This window comes from Vipera berus, assembly GCF_964194415.1.
Source record: "Vipera berus genome assembly, chromosome: 7".
In the NCBI taxonomy this organism is placed as follows: Eukaryota; Metazoa; Chordata; class Lepidosauria; order Squamata; family Viperidae; genus Vipera; species Vipera berus.
In genome coordinates, this window is record NC_138209.1 from 46,402,724 (window position 1) to 46,417,466 (window position 14,743).

The 14,743-nt window shown below is 35.9% G+C and overlaps 1 protein-coding gene across 1 annotated transcript in view; it reads right to left on the reverse strand.

The window, feature by feature from the left end:
* The window catches only part of PRIMPOL (primase and DNA directed polymerase), a 22,139-nt gene continuing 7,396 nt past the window's right edge, over positions 1 to 14,743 (reverse strand). Inside the window, exons 3-14 of the mRNA XM_081332841.1 lie at positions 13,091 to 13,275; positions 12,346 to 12,437; positions 10,227 to 10,365; positions 8,283 to 8,430; positions 7,837 to 8,115; positions 4,372 to 4,534; positions 3,822 to 3,919; positions 2,682 to 2,768; positions 2,490 to 2,598; positions 1,972 to 2,054; positions 1,838 to 1,884; positions 1 to 687 (exon numbers count right to left, since the gene is read on the reverse strand). Of these exons, the coding sequence (XP_081188967.1) occupies positions 376 to 687; positions 1,838 to 1,884; positions 1,972 to 2,054; positions 2,490 to 2,598; positions 2,682 to 2,768; positions 3,822 to 3,919; positions 4,372 to 4,534; positions 7,837 to 8,115; positions 8,283 to 8,430; positions 10,227 to 10,365; positions 12,346 to 12,437; positions 13,091 to 13,275 (1,742 nt within the window). The 3' untranslated portion in view covers positions 1 to 375. The remainder of the gene's footprint in view (positions 688 to 1,837; positions 1,885 to 1,971; positions 2,055 to 2,489; positions 2,599 to 2,681; positions 2,769 to 3,821; positions 3,920 to 4,371; positions 4,535 to 7,836; positions 8,116 to 8,282; positions 8,431 to 10,226; positions 10,366 to 12,345; positions 12,438 to 13,090; positions 13,276 to 14,743) is intronic.

Below are 14,743 nucleotides of genomic sequence, written 5' to 3' on the forward strand. Positions count from 1 at the left end.
TTTATTTATTTATTTATTTATTTTAATCCCATTTATATCCCGCCCTTCTCCGAAGACTCAGGGCGGCTTACAATTTAAGCACAAACCAATGTGCTTAGCAATAGCCTTCATTCTATGTATATGCCTGCTTATTAGGGCTTTCCCCCCCCAGCGGCATTATTACAAAGTCAGCTTATTGCCCCCAACAATCTGGGTCCTCATTTTACCTACCTCGGAAGGATGGAAGGCTGAGTCAACCTTTTGTAGCTTGACACAAAATTTATTATATACATAATGCCAGAGTAGTTTTAGATAATCAAATTAATTTTTTGCTAGGTTTTCAGTATTGCCAAATGTATCTGCTAGTGTGATATTTAATTCATCCACAAGATTTTTCTAACTTTCCTTTCTCCCCTTTGCTTCATAATTTCTTAAAACATCTGCTAGGAGCTCATCAGGTATTTCATTCACAGTATAGTTCTGGGTATGAAAAATATCAGTAGCTTCAATTAGTTCCACATCTTCAGAAGCTTCCAAAAGGTAGGTGTCAAGCTCATGATCCCATTCAACACTGGAACTTTTCTTGTTTAGCTTGTTATTTTCTTGCATTGAAGTAAAAGGTATGCTGTCCAATAAGTCTGTAACATCAACTGTATTTGCTCTGTCTTCAGTGTTATTTTCACCTATTGTACCTACATAATCTTCATCCTTTGAAGAGCAAACATTAAAATTTACAATATTAGATTATACTTTTCTGGTGAGATTACCTTATAGCATACCAATTACATACTGACTAAACCTAACCCCAAAGTTCTAGGCTTATCTCGCTCTGAGCAACAGAACACTGCTGGGAGGGTATTTAGGACTCGGGTGGGTGGAGTAAACTGGCTGAGAAGTTCTGGAAAGTGAAGTCCACACATCTTAAAGCTGCCAAGGTTGAAAAACACTGCTATAGAGGATGAACTGTGATTATCTATGCGGTGTCCCATATTTGATGAATAGAGAGAGGTGGAATTTAACTTGTAGCCACTGTATATTTTATTATTATTTTTCACCTGCAGTGCCCTTTTCCAGCCCGTATTAATTTGTTTTGTTCCCATAGGGATATGCTGAAAAAAAGTATAGCTTTATCACAGCAAGTGGGAGGAACAAAACCTGGTTAATAGAACAACCTCCATCCTTCGTAGAAAAGAAACTCTAAGTACTGATACTTTGTTCTAGAAAACAAACTAGTTATATTTATGGTTTTTGATATGCAGTTATTGTTCGAAATAGGTGGTTTCCATAAGAATGTTGTTCTGCACAGAACTGTAAACATTTTTTTCAAATTTAAAGAACTGTATGCAAGCTGCTTAAAACTAGCAGAATATAGAGGGACAACTCCAGTTTAAAAGAGTTAAATGCAGTCTTCCATATCTCTCAGTTCATATAGAAATATTCTACTCAACTATTCCCATTCCAGGTTACTGATATTATTTACTTTGTCCTCCTCTAATGGAGGGAACAAATCTATTTTTAATTGCACACTGAACAAATTATAAGGATTCATGCTGAACTTCATTCATTTACAGTTTTGTACACCTATTCCTAGAAATCAGATTCCAACAAGCTTCAACTGATGTAGCACATACTGCTAAAGTAAGGTTTCCAAATATAGCCTTATAATACAAAATACATTTAGTAAAGTTTTATGGCTGTAATAATTAAGTTGCTTATAAGGTAAACAAAGATAAAATGGTATTATATATAATTCTGCTAAAGTATTACATATATCAGTTCCTATTTTGAAATTATCTTCTATGATTAAGCATATGTCTTATTTTATGCTGAATTTCAGTATTAAGAGAGAAAAATATACCTCTTTGAAAAGGAAGGGCAAACATACTTCAGCTGGTAGTGGAAAACCTACGTCATGAATACAAGTGGAATTATATTAGCAATAATTTATTTAAAATAGGTAATGATAATGTGATAATTACAGAATGTACTCACATTCTGACTTGAAGTTTTCAGCTCTGCAAATAGGATCATGACATTTCTGATACCAATTTTCATTTTTCAAATCTATTATAATCCTTAAAACATAAATGATTTTACAATGACAAAGTTTATTCTGTAATAAATAAATATTTGATTTCTGTATACCGTACCAGGAAATTAATTTCCCCCTTTTCTGTTACTGTTAAGAAAAATAGGACGAGCATTCATATAAGATTAAGCATTACTGAATGAAATTTGATTTACTATTCATGCTGAACTCTGCATGCATGCACACACATGTATATGAACATAGAGAAACACCCATATATTAGATCTAGAATGTTCATTGCCATGTAATGTGCTGACTAAAAATGTTCACCAGTCAAACTTATCCAACATACATCAAATCTTCCCATTACCTTTCTTTGCAAATTCTAAACATAATTACAAAAGCCTATACCATGAAATAAATATAATTCAGGTTCCAAAACATTAAGTAGATATTAAGAGTAACAAAAAAGTGAACCTACATTATATTATTACTTTTGTGCATTCTGCCAATATTTCTGCACCACCGATAGTTGGAGATGTCATATACAATAAGCTGTTCAAGTGAAAAGTAATTCCATCTTCTTATCCCTGAAAAACAAGACAGTCTATTTCTTAAAAACAGTATAAGTGCATTTAGAAAACATATTTCTCCTAGGTACAATTTTTTTTACCTCCTTGAACATTATCTTTCTTGATTAAAGTGCGAACAAAATTATCAATTTCTGGGTAAGGTGAACAATGGCATCCTTCTACTGGAGCTGTAAAAAAATTACATCTTTATTATCAGCAAATTTAAAGAAAAAATAATCATAGTAAGAACCAGCTAGGTTTCAATAGGGCACATTTGCATTATACATCAAAATATGTTTGCTAGTTCATCTCTTGACTAACAAGAATAGCCTGATTTTCAAACTAAGAAAGGGCACTGTGTATGAATGAGGCACTGGGAGGCACATTTACGATTAATCCATACAGTGGGTTAACATTTTGTAACAATATGCCTGGTGTTTTAAAACAAAAGTACTTTAAAAATGTTAAAAGTATGATTTCTTATTTCATTAACGTGAGCACTGATCCTCTCTAGTTAAGTCTGCATTAGAAAATACAGTACAAAAAGTCCTCAAGTTACAACTGTAATGGAGCCTGCCTATTATAGTTGTAAGTCATAACAGTTGTAAAAATGTTTCAGTCATGTGACACCCATTATACAGCCTTTTTGTGGCAGTCATTAAATGAACATGGGAGTCACAAGTGAACCCACTGTTTGGTATGGGCACTGTTGCCAAAAACTGGAAGTACTGGTTTTCAGCAAAACTGTTGTAAAATGTGGTCACATAACCATGAAATGCTTCAAACTGCCATCAATGCAGTGGTGTTGCTAAGCTCCAGTTGCAGTCATGTGTCTGGGGGTGGGGGGTGTTGACTGTCAGAACTACAAATCTGGGTTGTAAGTCCCCTTTTTCAGGTAGCTTATAATTTCAAGTGGACGCGAAGTTATCAATTGTAAGTTGAGAACTACCTGTAAGTATTTTCTAAGCTGCTTTTCATAATTAGTCATCGTCAATATTACAAATGCAAGAACCTTAGTCTTGCTCAGAAGCAAAACACGTTTTCAAATCTGCAATATTGTTTCATCAATTACCTTACAGAAATTTAAAGCAATAGTTATTTTACAGCACAGAACTTTTTGATGAAAATGCACTCGTGATGCACAGTTAAGTTTGAAAATTACATTTATTTATATACAAATACTGATGTCAGTGCCATACAATTACTAGAACCAACATTTCAATTTAATGTAATGGAAATACCCAGACAGTTCCTTGACATTTTATCTTCTAAATATAGGGATGGTTCTCTCGAATGCTCTTGGTTGTCACAGGTCAAAATTTTTAAGCAGTCTGAAAATCTGATGGAAAACAACAAGAATTATGAGCATAATTTTTTTCAAGCCATACTTCCCTATTCATCTTTTCCATTCTATAGTTGCTCATTAGAAAATACTATTTTGAGTTTGCAAAGTATTCTAAGAGTGTTTTCACTGCAATATATACTACATATAAAATGACAGAAGTTGACTTAAAGAAATTTTAAGATGCAGACTTGAAATAGAGGAGAAGCAAACCCGGACAAGGTTTTCCTTCTTCTATGACAGAGCATTTTATCTTCAAGGATCCGAAGCTGAGAAAACCCACCTCCTCAAACTAGTAACTCTTAGCATGCTTAAAGTCTAGTATGATTCTGTGTAACACAGTTGCATCAAATACTATTGCCTCAAGCATTCTCAAAAGACAAAAGGACAACAAACAAAGGAAATCACTGCTGCTACAAAGAAATAATGCAGTAACTTGACGTTACTACCTTACATTGCAGATCAAGGAGGACAAAAAATACTGTTCGTCTATGCAAGAATTGTTTACAGGTTTAGGAACAAACTTGTTATCTTCTGCAATATTCAAAGTGACCGTGTGTCCTGCTTTTGATGACATGTATAATCGAAAATTTCTATTTTTTGTATATACTCCTAAGGAAAGAAAAATATAGAAAGTATGGGGTTTTTTTAAATCCATGAATACAAATTATTTCAACACGCATCTTTAAGACTGGATTTCAGTCTGCATAAGTATGTTTAGCCCTACTTAAGTTTAGTCTTCAATTTATCATTGCATTCCTTTAAATATGAAGAGGCAAATTATACATGTGTATGAGTTCAAAAGTTAAAGTACAATTGTCTTCATTTTTTAAAGAAATACAGAATCCAAAGATTCTCCTTCATATGGCAGTTTTTTAAAGAAAACATTTTATTGAAACAAGTTTGCTAAAAAAATTACTTTGAAGGATTGCTTTTTATTTAAATGAGTGCTTTCCAAGTAAATTACCCAAATTGGGTAAAAGTGATTTTCTTTGGGTCACAACACACAAACCCATTAAAATGGTTTTGCAGAGCAAATGCTACCTTGAGATATTTGTCAAAATAATAAAGGCGGGATACAAATTAAATCACTGAAGCAGTAGGCGTGAGCTTAAATGGACTCCAGAAGATGGTAGAGGACAGGAAGGCCTGGAGGAACATTGTCCATAGGGTCGCGATGGGTCAGACATGACTTCGCAACTAACAACAACAACAAATTAAATAAATGATTGAGCTTAGGTCAGTCAATGCAACATGTTAATTGAAAAAAGGATTATCTGAAGTTTTTCTTGTTAACAATTTTTTTAATTTTTTATATTTTAATCCCATTTATATCCCGCCATTCTCCGAAGACTCAGGGTGGCTTACAATCTAAGAAGCACAAATCAATGTGCTTAGCAATAGCCTTCATTCTATGTATATGCCTGCTTATTAGGGCTTTCGCCCCCCCCCAAGCAGCATTATTACAAAGTCAGCTTATTGCCCCCAACAATCTGGGTCCTCATTTTACCTACCTCGGAAGGATGGAAGGCTGAGTCAACCTTGAGCCTGGTGGGACTTGAACCTGCACTAATTGCAGGCAGCTGGTGTTACTTAAGGAGGCATTAGCCCACTGCTCCACCAAGGCTCCTATATCACAATTCTCTGTGGTAGATGGGGAGGCTGTGATGCCATTTCCAAAAACCTACATGTATGAAGTAGGATTTTCCACACCTGCTTTCGTAAAGAACACAAAACTTTGTCAGGCGCAAAAGACTAGGTCCACATGTGAGGGTTTAATTAAGCTGATTTATTGTTAATTTATTTATTGCACAGGAATCTTATCAATTAACGGTCAGCACTTGGTTAGTCAGATAAGGGTAAAGAGCGCTCTAGGGGGGATTGGACATAGTTCACTTACGACTTCGTAGGGTTTCTGGATTGATCCCTCTTTTCTCTACACCCTGCCATTCCTTCTTCTACACTATTAGAATATTTTATTGACCTGTGTGATTGGACACACAAGGAATTTGTCTCCAGTGCAAAAGCTTTCATACAAACAACAAAGTAATATAATCATACCAATAGAAGATGGTAGAAAAGATGAGAAGGATAACAGTAATACAGTCATATTACATGGGTAAATCATAATCATAATAGTAAAGTTGGAAGGGACCTTGGAGATCATCTAGTCCAACCCGCTGCCCAGGCAGGAAACCCTATACCATTTCAGACAAATGGCTGTCCAGTCTCTTCTTAAAAACTTCCATTGTTGGAGCATTCACAGCTTCTGGAGGCAGGTTGTTCCACTGGTTAATTGTTCTAACTGTCAGGAAGTTTCTCCTTAGTTCTAGGTTGCTTCTCTCCTTGACTAGTTTCCATCCGTTGCTTCTTGTCCTGCCTTCGGGTGCTTTGGAGAATAGCTTGACTCCCTCTTCTTTGTGGCAGCCCCTGAGATATCCTTAGACTTAAGACAGTACTGTGGTAATTAAGTATTCAGCAAAGTGATGATCCAAGAGAAAAAAAAACTCTCTTTGTGTCTAGTTGTTTGGGTGTGCAATACCCTATAGCAGGGTCCTAAAGGGAGGAGTTGAAACAGTTTATGTCCAGGATGTGAGGGCTCCGTAGATATATTCTCAGCCCTCCTTCTGACCTGTACCGTATATAGGTCCTTAGTGGAAAGCAGGCTGGTTGCAACTGTTTTTTCTGCAGTCCTAATTATACATTGAAGTTTGTACGTGTGCTATTTGGTTGCTATACAAAACCAGATAGTTACAGAAGTACAAATGACAGACTCAATAACTCCTCTGTAGAACTGTATTAACAGCTCCTGGGGCAGCCTGAACTTTCTGACTATTTGTTGAACTATGAAAATACTTTTGGGCAATGAAGGAAAAAGTTCGGAAAGCACTGATTTAAACACAAATCAAGTTATTATGACTCAGAATTTAACGTTCTGAATTTTGAACTTTTCAAGTTTTGACATGTTCTTTAGTCTGAATGATAAGGGAACAATATTTTAAGCAACACTTAGTAGACACTGAAATTACTTTTTTCTTAAATAATAAATGTTCATAAATGAAAATACAAGGATATTAAGCAGCAAAATATAAATTTAAGGACATACGGTGTTAAAGACCAATTTGATGATAGTTCAATTCTAAAAATCTATTCAAAAATGAATTTCTGCTCTATTACCTGAAGATTATATTACACATATTAATTCTTCAAAAAATTATATCAAAAATGATACAATTGCCTATAATTTTTTGTATTTGTAGGTGCATATAATTGTACAAAAGAAGTCCTACAGGTATTCTTCCTGTTGCCCCCTTATAAGATTCATTTTTATACATGGAGAAGAAATTGAGCCTGGCCTACACTGTGGCATCAGATGCCATGTAACATTCAAATTTGAGCTAGAATTCTGAAACATAGAAGTATATTGGGGGGAAAAAGGTTAAGCAATATACAAATATTACCTGGAGTGCATAACCTATTCTATAGACTAAGAGAAAAACACATAATACTAGATTTAGACTTTCAGATGTATTTGCCAGCTATTTTCCTGTGAATGTCACATTTGAAAATAGTGGAACTATTCACACAACACAAGCCAATCGTGTTCTTAACTAATCAATACCTGATTGCTGTCCAACTCATATATATTTGTAGTAGCTGTTCATGACTTTTTTATACCTTAAAATGTTATCAGGCACATTGGAGTTTCATAGTTAAGAACATATCCATTAACCATGTTACCCACATGGAAATGCTCTGTTTGTCCCAATATGCTAATTCTGTAGTAAACCCTACACAAGCCAAGAATTACGGTTTTCAAAGCTGCATGTCTCAGGGAAAGAAACGTTTGCCATGTTAAAACAATTGTAGCATGCTATGCAATGCCTAAGTACAATATTTAGGTTAATATTTACCAAGATCCACAAACAGTTGCTTTTTTCCTTGTTTACTATTCACTATTAAAAAAGAAAGATCAGTATTTTCTTCTGATGTCCCTTTTTCTGATATTTTGTAAGAGTTGAGTTTCCAGTTCTGAGATCCATCCTTGACTAAACTCTTGTTGTCAAGACATGTAGGCAAATCAGGTGTAGTTTTATAACACTGACCAACAGAGTTGATTTTTGGGGGGTCCATTGCATCTTTACTCTTAGTTAAAAGAATAGCAGGTTGCAAAATTGTTCTTAAAAAGTTACCTTTAAAATAATCAGAATAGAGAAAAACAATATATAAACATTTGGAAAATCACCATAAAACCTGTAATTTTCTCTTGTAAAATGTTTAGTTACAATATTCATGTAATAGTATAAAGTTTATAAAAGCAATTGGATTGGAATGTGCATTTGAAATATGAAATATTTACCTATGTGGATATTATTCTTAAATGCAGCATTTTCAAATAAAAATATTAAATGACAGCTATATTTTTCTTCAGTGCTGGAATCCAATTTCAAAATATTTTCAGCTGAGCATTTTATTCCATAATATTCATCTAGTTTTCTATCTATAAACTAAAAGAAAACAATCACAAAGATACTTCATTTCATATTTATGTATGTTCATATGAAAAGGCAAACAATCAAAAAAATAGTTCCATATACCAGCAGCAATCTATAACATTTTTATGTTTTTGAGAACTTTTTTTTTTTTTTAAAAATCGGTCTCTGAGAACCACTGAGAATGTACGGTAGCTGTGGCTTCATTATCTCCTAATAATAGGTGGGACAATAAGTTTTGAAACTGGAAAGAAAATTTGAGGAGTGAAATCAGTAATCTTTGAAGAGGCTCGAAGTACTCATTTTGTCCTTTCATGTTCTATGCCAAATAGGAAAAACTGGCCCACATTTCAGAATTTAAGGAATCTTTAATGACTGCCATAAACTTCTGCAAGGCATCCATTTTGTATCCTCTACAGACCTGAAAAAAATCTGAAAAGGTTGGCTCTCTTCCAGGAGTGGGTGGGCTGGTGGTGATAAAATGGTCCCAGGGTAAGCATGGTGGCCTAGAGATTACATGTAGAGAAGACTCCCTCAAGCCCCTTATACATACCCATTTACAGGGAAGCATCTGCCATTTCTTTTCCCTCAAACAGCAACCTTTTCAGCTGTTCACTTTGATTATATCAACAGATATATTACAGACACAACAGAGCATGGGAATGGTATGCCCTTTGGATTGTAGCGGTTTAAAAAAAGTGGTGGTCTTAACTGACCAAAAAATAATTGTTACATAATTCAAATACTTTTGAACTGTTTTCTTAAATTATAGTTGATACTTCAGTTGTCATTCGCATAGTATGTGGTAGGTTAAAGTATGTAATCTCTTTTCCCAGAATCTCCACTTAGATTCAGATATATAAAAACATATACAGATAGTCCTCGAGTTACGATGACAACTGAGCCCAAAATTTATGTTGTTAGGTGAAACATTTCGTAAGTGAGTTTGCCCCATTTTATGACTTTTCTTGCCATAGTTCTTAAGTGAATCATTGCATTTGTTAAGTTAATAACTTGGCTGTTAAGTGAATCCGAATTCCCCACTGACTTTGCTTGTCAGAAGGTCGCAAAAGCTGATCATATGACTCCAGGACACTGCAACTGTCATAAATACGAACCACTTGCCAAGCATCTGAATATTGATGATGTGACCATGGGGAGGCTGCAACGTTCATAAGTGTGAAAATGGTCATAAGGCACGTTTTTCAGTGCCATTTAACTTTGAACGGTCATTAAATGAACTGTTGTTAAGTCAAGGACTACCTGTATTTAGTTTCCTCATCTGACACTGTAAAAAAAAATCCTTCAAACCAGGCTTAATTCCTGATGACTTTGTGGACACTTCATGTACACTATAGATTCTTTTTCAACTTATCACTCTAGTATTTCCATGTATTATTCTTGTCTGAGCTTTGCTTTGCTTCTAAGCCCAGCAGCCCTTTTCAGATGTCAGAATGTATCTTGAGCCCGACTGTATTGTGTTTCAGATACATAAGTTGATGCATTTCTACTACTGATTTAATTTTCATTCCTTCTTCTGAACCTATTCTATGCACTTCCCCATTTACATTTACATTCATTTTTATATGTAAAAATTTAAGATACCCTAATACAAGATATATAATTCTTATATATCACCTCTCTCCGGGCAAATAATATTTTCTAAAACTGTACTGCAACTTATTTTCAAATTTAAACTTTAATTTATAGACAATTTTCAGCTTCCATTGGCTATTAATTCTGACATTAATCTATTATTACAATTGTAAGCTGTTATGTTGCTAATTGCATTTTTCTTTAAAAAAAATTACCTTAATTAAGTCTGCTACCATCTGATTTGCATTGGCTTCCTGATTTGTTGGTTTGTAGAATTCCAAATCAAAGTAAAGTTTGCAAACAGCTGTTTCTGGGATAACTTCATAGCAATGCCTCAGTTTTCTTTCATATTTGCTATATTGAACACCAGAAATATTATTGTCATCATAATTAGGTAAACTATTTCAACTTCTCCCCTGTATAGTACTGGTGACTAAGGATTACCCCCTCCCAACTACCAGCAGTTTTAGCAAACACAGATAATGGTGAATTATATGAGAATTGCCATTCAGTAACTCAGTAACATTTGGAACACAGCTGTCAAACTTGATCGCATCATGTGATGTATCATGACACATTGTGACATTTTTTGCCTTTGCGGAGCTGGGGTGGGCATGGCCTGCACCTGATGCATTGAGCCCATGGGCTGCCAGTGTGACTCCCCTGATCTGGAAAGTCTTAGGTTCCTCAGCCAGGAACTAAAACATAGTAGAACTCTGTGATCTATAGAACCATCTCAAGAATACTAATCAGGGCACACACGTAGAACTGTATGAATGTTGCAGAAATATTATACAAGATATTTTATACAATATTTTACAATTGTACAATCCTTCATGTTTGTTTGGTTTCTGACTTGACAACTCTAGAAAACCACAATGCCAAATGTTAGCTGCTTATTTAGGCAGACTTTCATGAGTTACTATATCAAGAACACATTATCTCTAGCTATTCAAATTAAGCCTTAGATATCCCCAAGGCCTTTCAAAAAACTGTCAACTAAGACTGAAAGGGAAAGTCATTAAATGCATGGGAAAAATATTAACTATATTTACTTAATTTAAATGTAATATATCAGATTTATTTTTATCCTGGCTTTGACTTGTTAGTACATTTCTCATTTTTAAAGGACCACCTTAAAATCATAAAACCACAGGTGTACCAAATATAAGGTACTACATAAGCCAAAAACGTTTGAGAGTGAAGATTTAAAATATATCCATGTTATTTATTATTCCTACAACAGAATGCTCCCAGTGTTTTTTAAATACAGGTAGTCCTCGAGTTACTAATGTAATGGAGCCGGCCCATTCCATTTGTAACTTGAAAACTCATAGGAGTGAATCACTCCCTGCTCTTTAAAACGCATGCGGCTCGTTAAGTGAACATGAAGTATCTCAGGGTGGGGAAGGCCATGGAGGACCGAGTGATGGAACAGGCCCCCAAGGCTTCCCGGATACGTCATGCTTCCTCCTCTCTTCATGCCGCAGCAGACTCACCTTGAAAAGATCTGTCTCCTGTCTGCTGCGGTTCTTGCTGACACCCAGATCTGAGGCTGGGGAACGCTTCTGCGTGCCTCCAGTCCCCAGATTGGGCCTCCAGAGGGCCGCAGAAGCATCCCCCGGCCTCAGATCCTGGTGGCAGCAGCCTGGAAAAGGCCTCCGGCACCTGGATTCAGCCTCCAGAGGCACTCGGAACAGAGGCCTAAAGTACCATGAGATCATGCGAGATCAGTAGCGTGAACTCTCGCTACTGATCTTGCATGATCTTGTGTTACTTTAGGCCTCCATTCTCTTTGAACACACCAAAGGCCTGGAGCAGCCAAGAAAGCAAAGGATCTCGATCTTCGCAGGCTGAGTACTGAAGGCCCAGTGCCTAGGGAAAACCGGGGTGGGGGTGGGGAGGGAGGGAATAACCAGGGTGAATGCCACTGTGGCCACTCATAAGGGTGAATGACTGCTGTGGTGCCGCTATATTCGTAATTTCGGGATTTGATTGTAAGCACTAGGGGATGCTTATCACATAACTTCGAACCTTCACTAAGGGAACACTCGCAACTTGGGGATTACCTGTACTTCAAGAAGCTGTTTAAGAATTGATGCAAGATGTTTGATGTGCAAGACGTTTGATCAGCATCACAGCAAAAAGCTAGCTAGTCTGAATTTAAGCTTTATTTTTTAAAAAGTCTGATAAAATTCATTATATTTCATAATAATGGGAAAAATAACCCACAAATACTAAAGACTGCAATTCTACATACATTTTGGAATAAATAAACTTTGCTAGACAGAATGTGCATCAATAAACAATTTTGTCCTTGATCTTCAGACATACCTGTAGTAGAACCAAAGTTCTGTATATGTTGTCACAAGATAGAGCCGTTGATTATTTCCATCATACTTTTCCAAAGCAAATACATGAACATCCTTTTGAAATAACATCAATGACATACATAACTACAAATGTTTTTCTAAAAATCATATCCAAACCTAGTTATTTATTTCTGTTGTCTTATTTGGGCTTTTAACATGCAAGAACTTCGCGGGTAAACAATTTTAAATACGTATTTGTATTTTTATTATTTGCTGTGTATTATTATATCTAAATCCTCCAGTGTACTAAGTTTCTGCTTAATATACAGATGGTCCTGCTTCTTCCAGATAATTGTAATAATCTAAAAATATCTCCAAACATAATTATACCTTTTATTTTTTAATGATGCTGATTCAGCCACAATTCTGTAAGCAATATTAAGCCATTTCTATTGAAGGAGGTACTTGTTATTGACCGTTTCTGACTTCTTTCAAAAGAAATAGAAGCAAGTTGGCTTCGTGTATTTTAATTTTCACAGTTTCTTCACTATATAATTTAAAATGTGGCTGTTTCCTAAGCTTATTAGCTCATATTTTAATATCCAAGGATTTGTACCATAAAGTCAGACTAAATATGTGTTTATGAATATGGAACATTTCATAAATAAAAATCATTAATAAGAGATTAATTTCTAAATTGTCAAAATCCTATAACAGTTGTTAACATCCAATAGTCAAAAATGCTGCCCTATTGATTACTACTGTACCTCTTTACAAGTCTTGGCAAAGTTAAATGCATGAGTTTGCCGATAGAATAGTTTCCAAACTGAAGGTGGTTGCAATGGACTGGACAGTTTTGGCTTGTAACTCGAACAGAGAGGCCTCCGCTTATAGCAAGATGCTAGTTCCTCAACATTCTTCAGTTTTTCTTCCCACTTTCTCTTGGTTGAACCTGAAGCAATTAACAGTAAACACTTAGACCTTTCCAGTAAAAATCCCAATTCAATCCAATAGCAAGATTATATTTACCAAAATGTAAATGTATAAATTGTGAAGAAGTTTCATGGTACTTTACAAACATATTATACAATGTATTCCAGGATGTAGAAGAAAGTTAGATGTTTATTTTCCCCAAATGCCTGTATTTAGATTGGCTGTTGGAGCAAGTTGGGGATCTTCCTGCAGTCTGGCAGGATCCCAGCCATGGGCTTGTCTCATATAATCCTGGACCAGACATATTAGGCTGGAATCCACTTCTCCAGATTTAGGAAGCCACACGTTGTATTTGCTTTAGATACTTAGCAATCTGGATATGGAAGTTATTCCTATCACCCTTTGTCAGATCTCTTCCTAGTTGAAAGAAGATTAATTGTTCTATATGGGATGAGTAAACCAATCAACATGGTCTGCCACAGGATTTTAGGGATCAAAATCAATTCCAGAGGGCATTTGGGCAGTTAACCACTGATTTTGTAGAGTTAAGGTGCTATGTTAATGTGCTCTCTGGCTGTTTCTGGCCACTTATAGATTGGATCCTCTCCTGAGTTCAAAGATCAGAAGTGTGTGATCATCTGGGTCCAAACAGGCTTCAGAAGAGACTGATTCTGAAAGGCTTCTAGTCCCAAAAGCTAGCATCCTTTCCCTTGGGAAAGTTACTGAGGATATAATTACAGCACATTTCAAGAGCATAATAGAGAAAGTGAATTAGTAGGACTGTTTTCGGTCAGGATGTAGGCCTCAACATAGAATGAGACAATATCGGCTTTTTTAGAAGCTGGATGAGGGTGGCATATGTCTGGTTCTTTTAGATTTTTTGGGGGCCTTCTATAAAATTTAGTGTGGCATCTTTCTGGACCATTTGAAAAGATTGGGGATTAAAAGCACTATCTTATAGCAGTTCTGCTGTTTCTTTAGTGGGTCATTCCATTTGGGCAGTGGGAGGAGAGACTGGCCTGGTAAGTTGCTCCCCTATGCAGTGTTTCGTCTTCTTTTACGTGGTGATCCTGGGACATCGAAGAGATTTGTGAATGGCTTCTCCTGGCATCTGAGAATTATTAGGGGCCAGAAGGAACAAAACAACCCTAACCCTATTCAGAACAGAGCTACTGTTTGTACATCAAGGAGTTCTGTCAACGGCTGTGTGGTGCAATATCCCAAAAAGAACAGGTACTGGCAGGTGGAGAGAGTGGCAGCAACTCTGATTGTTGTGCCCGTTGCAGGCTTACTTAGACTGGGAGGACCACCTAATGGTGTTTCTTGCTGATCACTACAATGTATTCAAGAAGTAGCTATATTTGAAGACCACTTAAAAGTTAGATCTAGTCCAAAATGCAATAGTCCAAATGCTGGCTGGCATATGTTGGCAACAGCATTACACTTCTGACCTGACAACAGCTCTCTGTTCAGCTCCTGGTGCAATT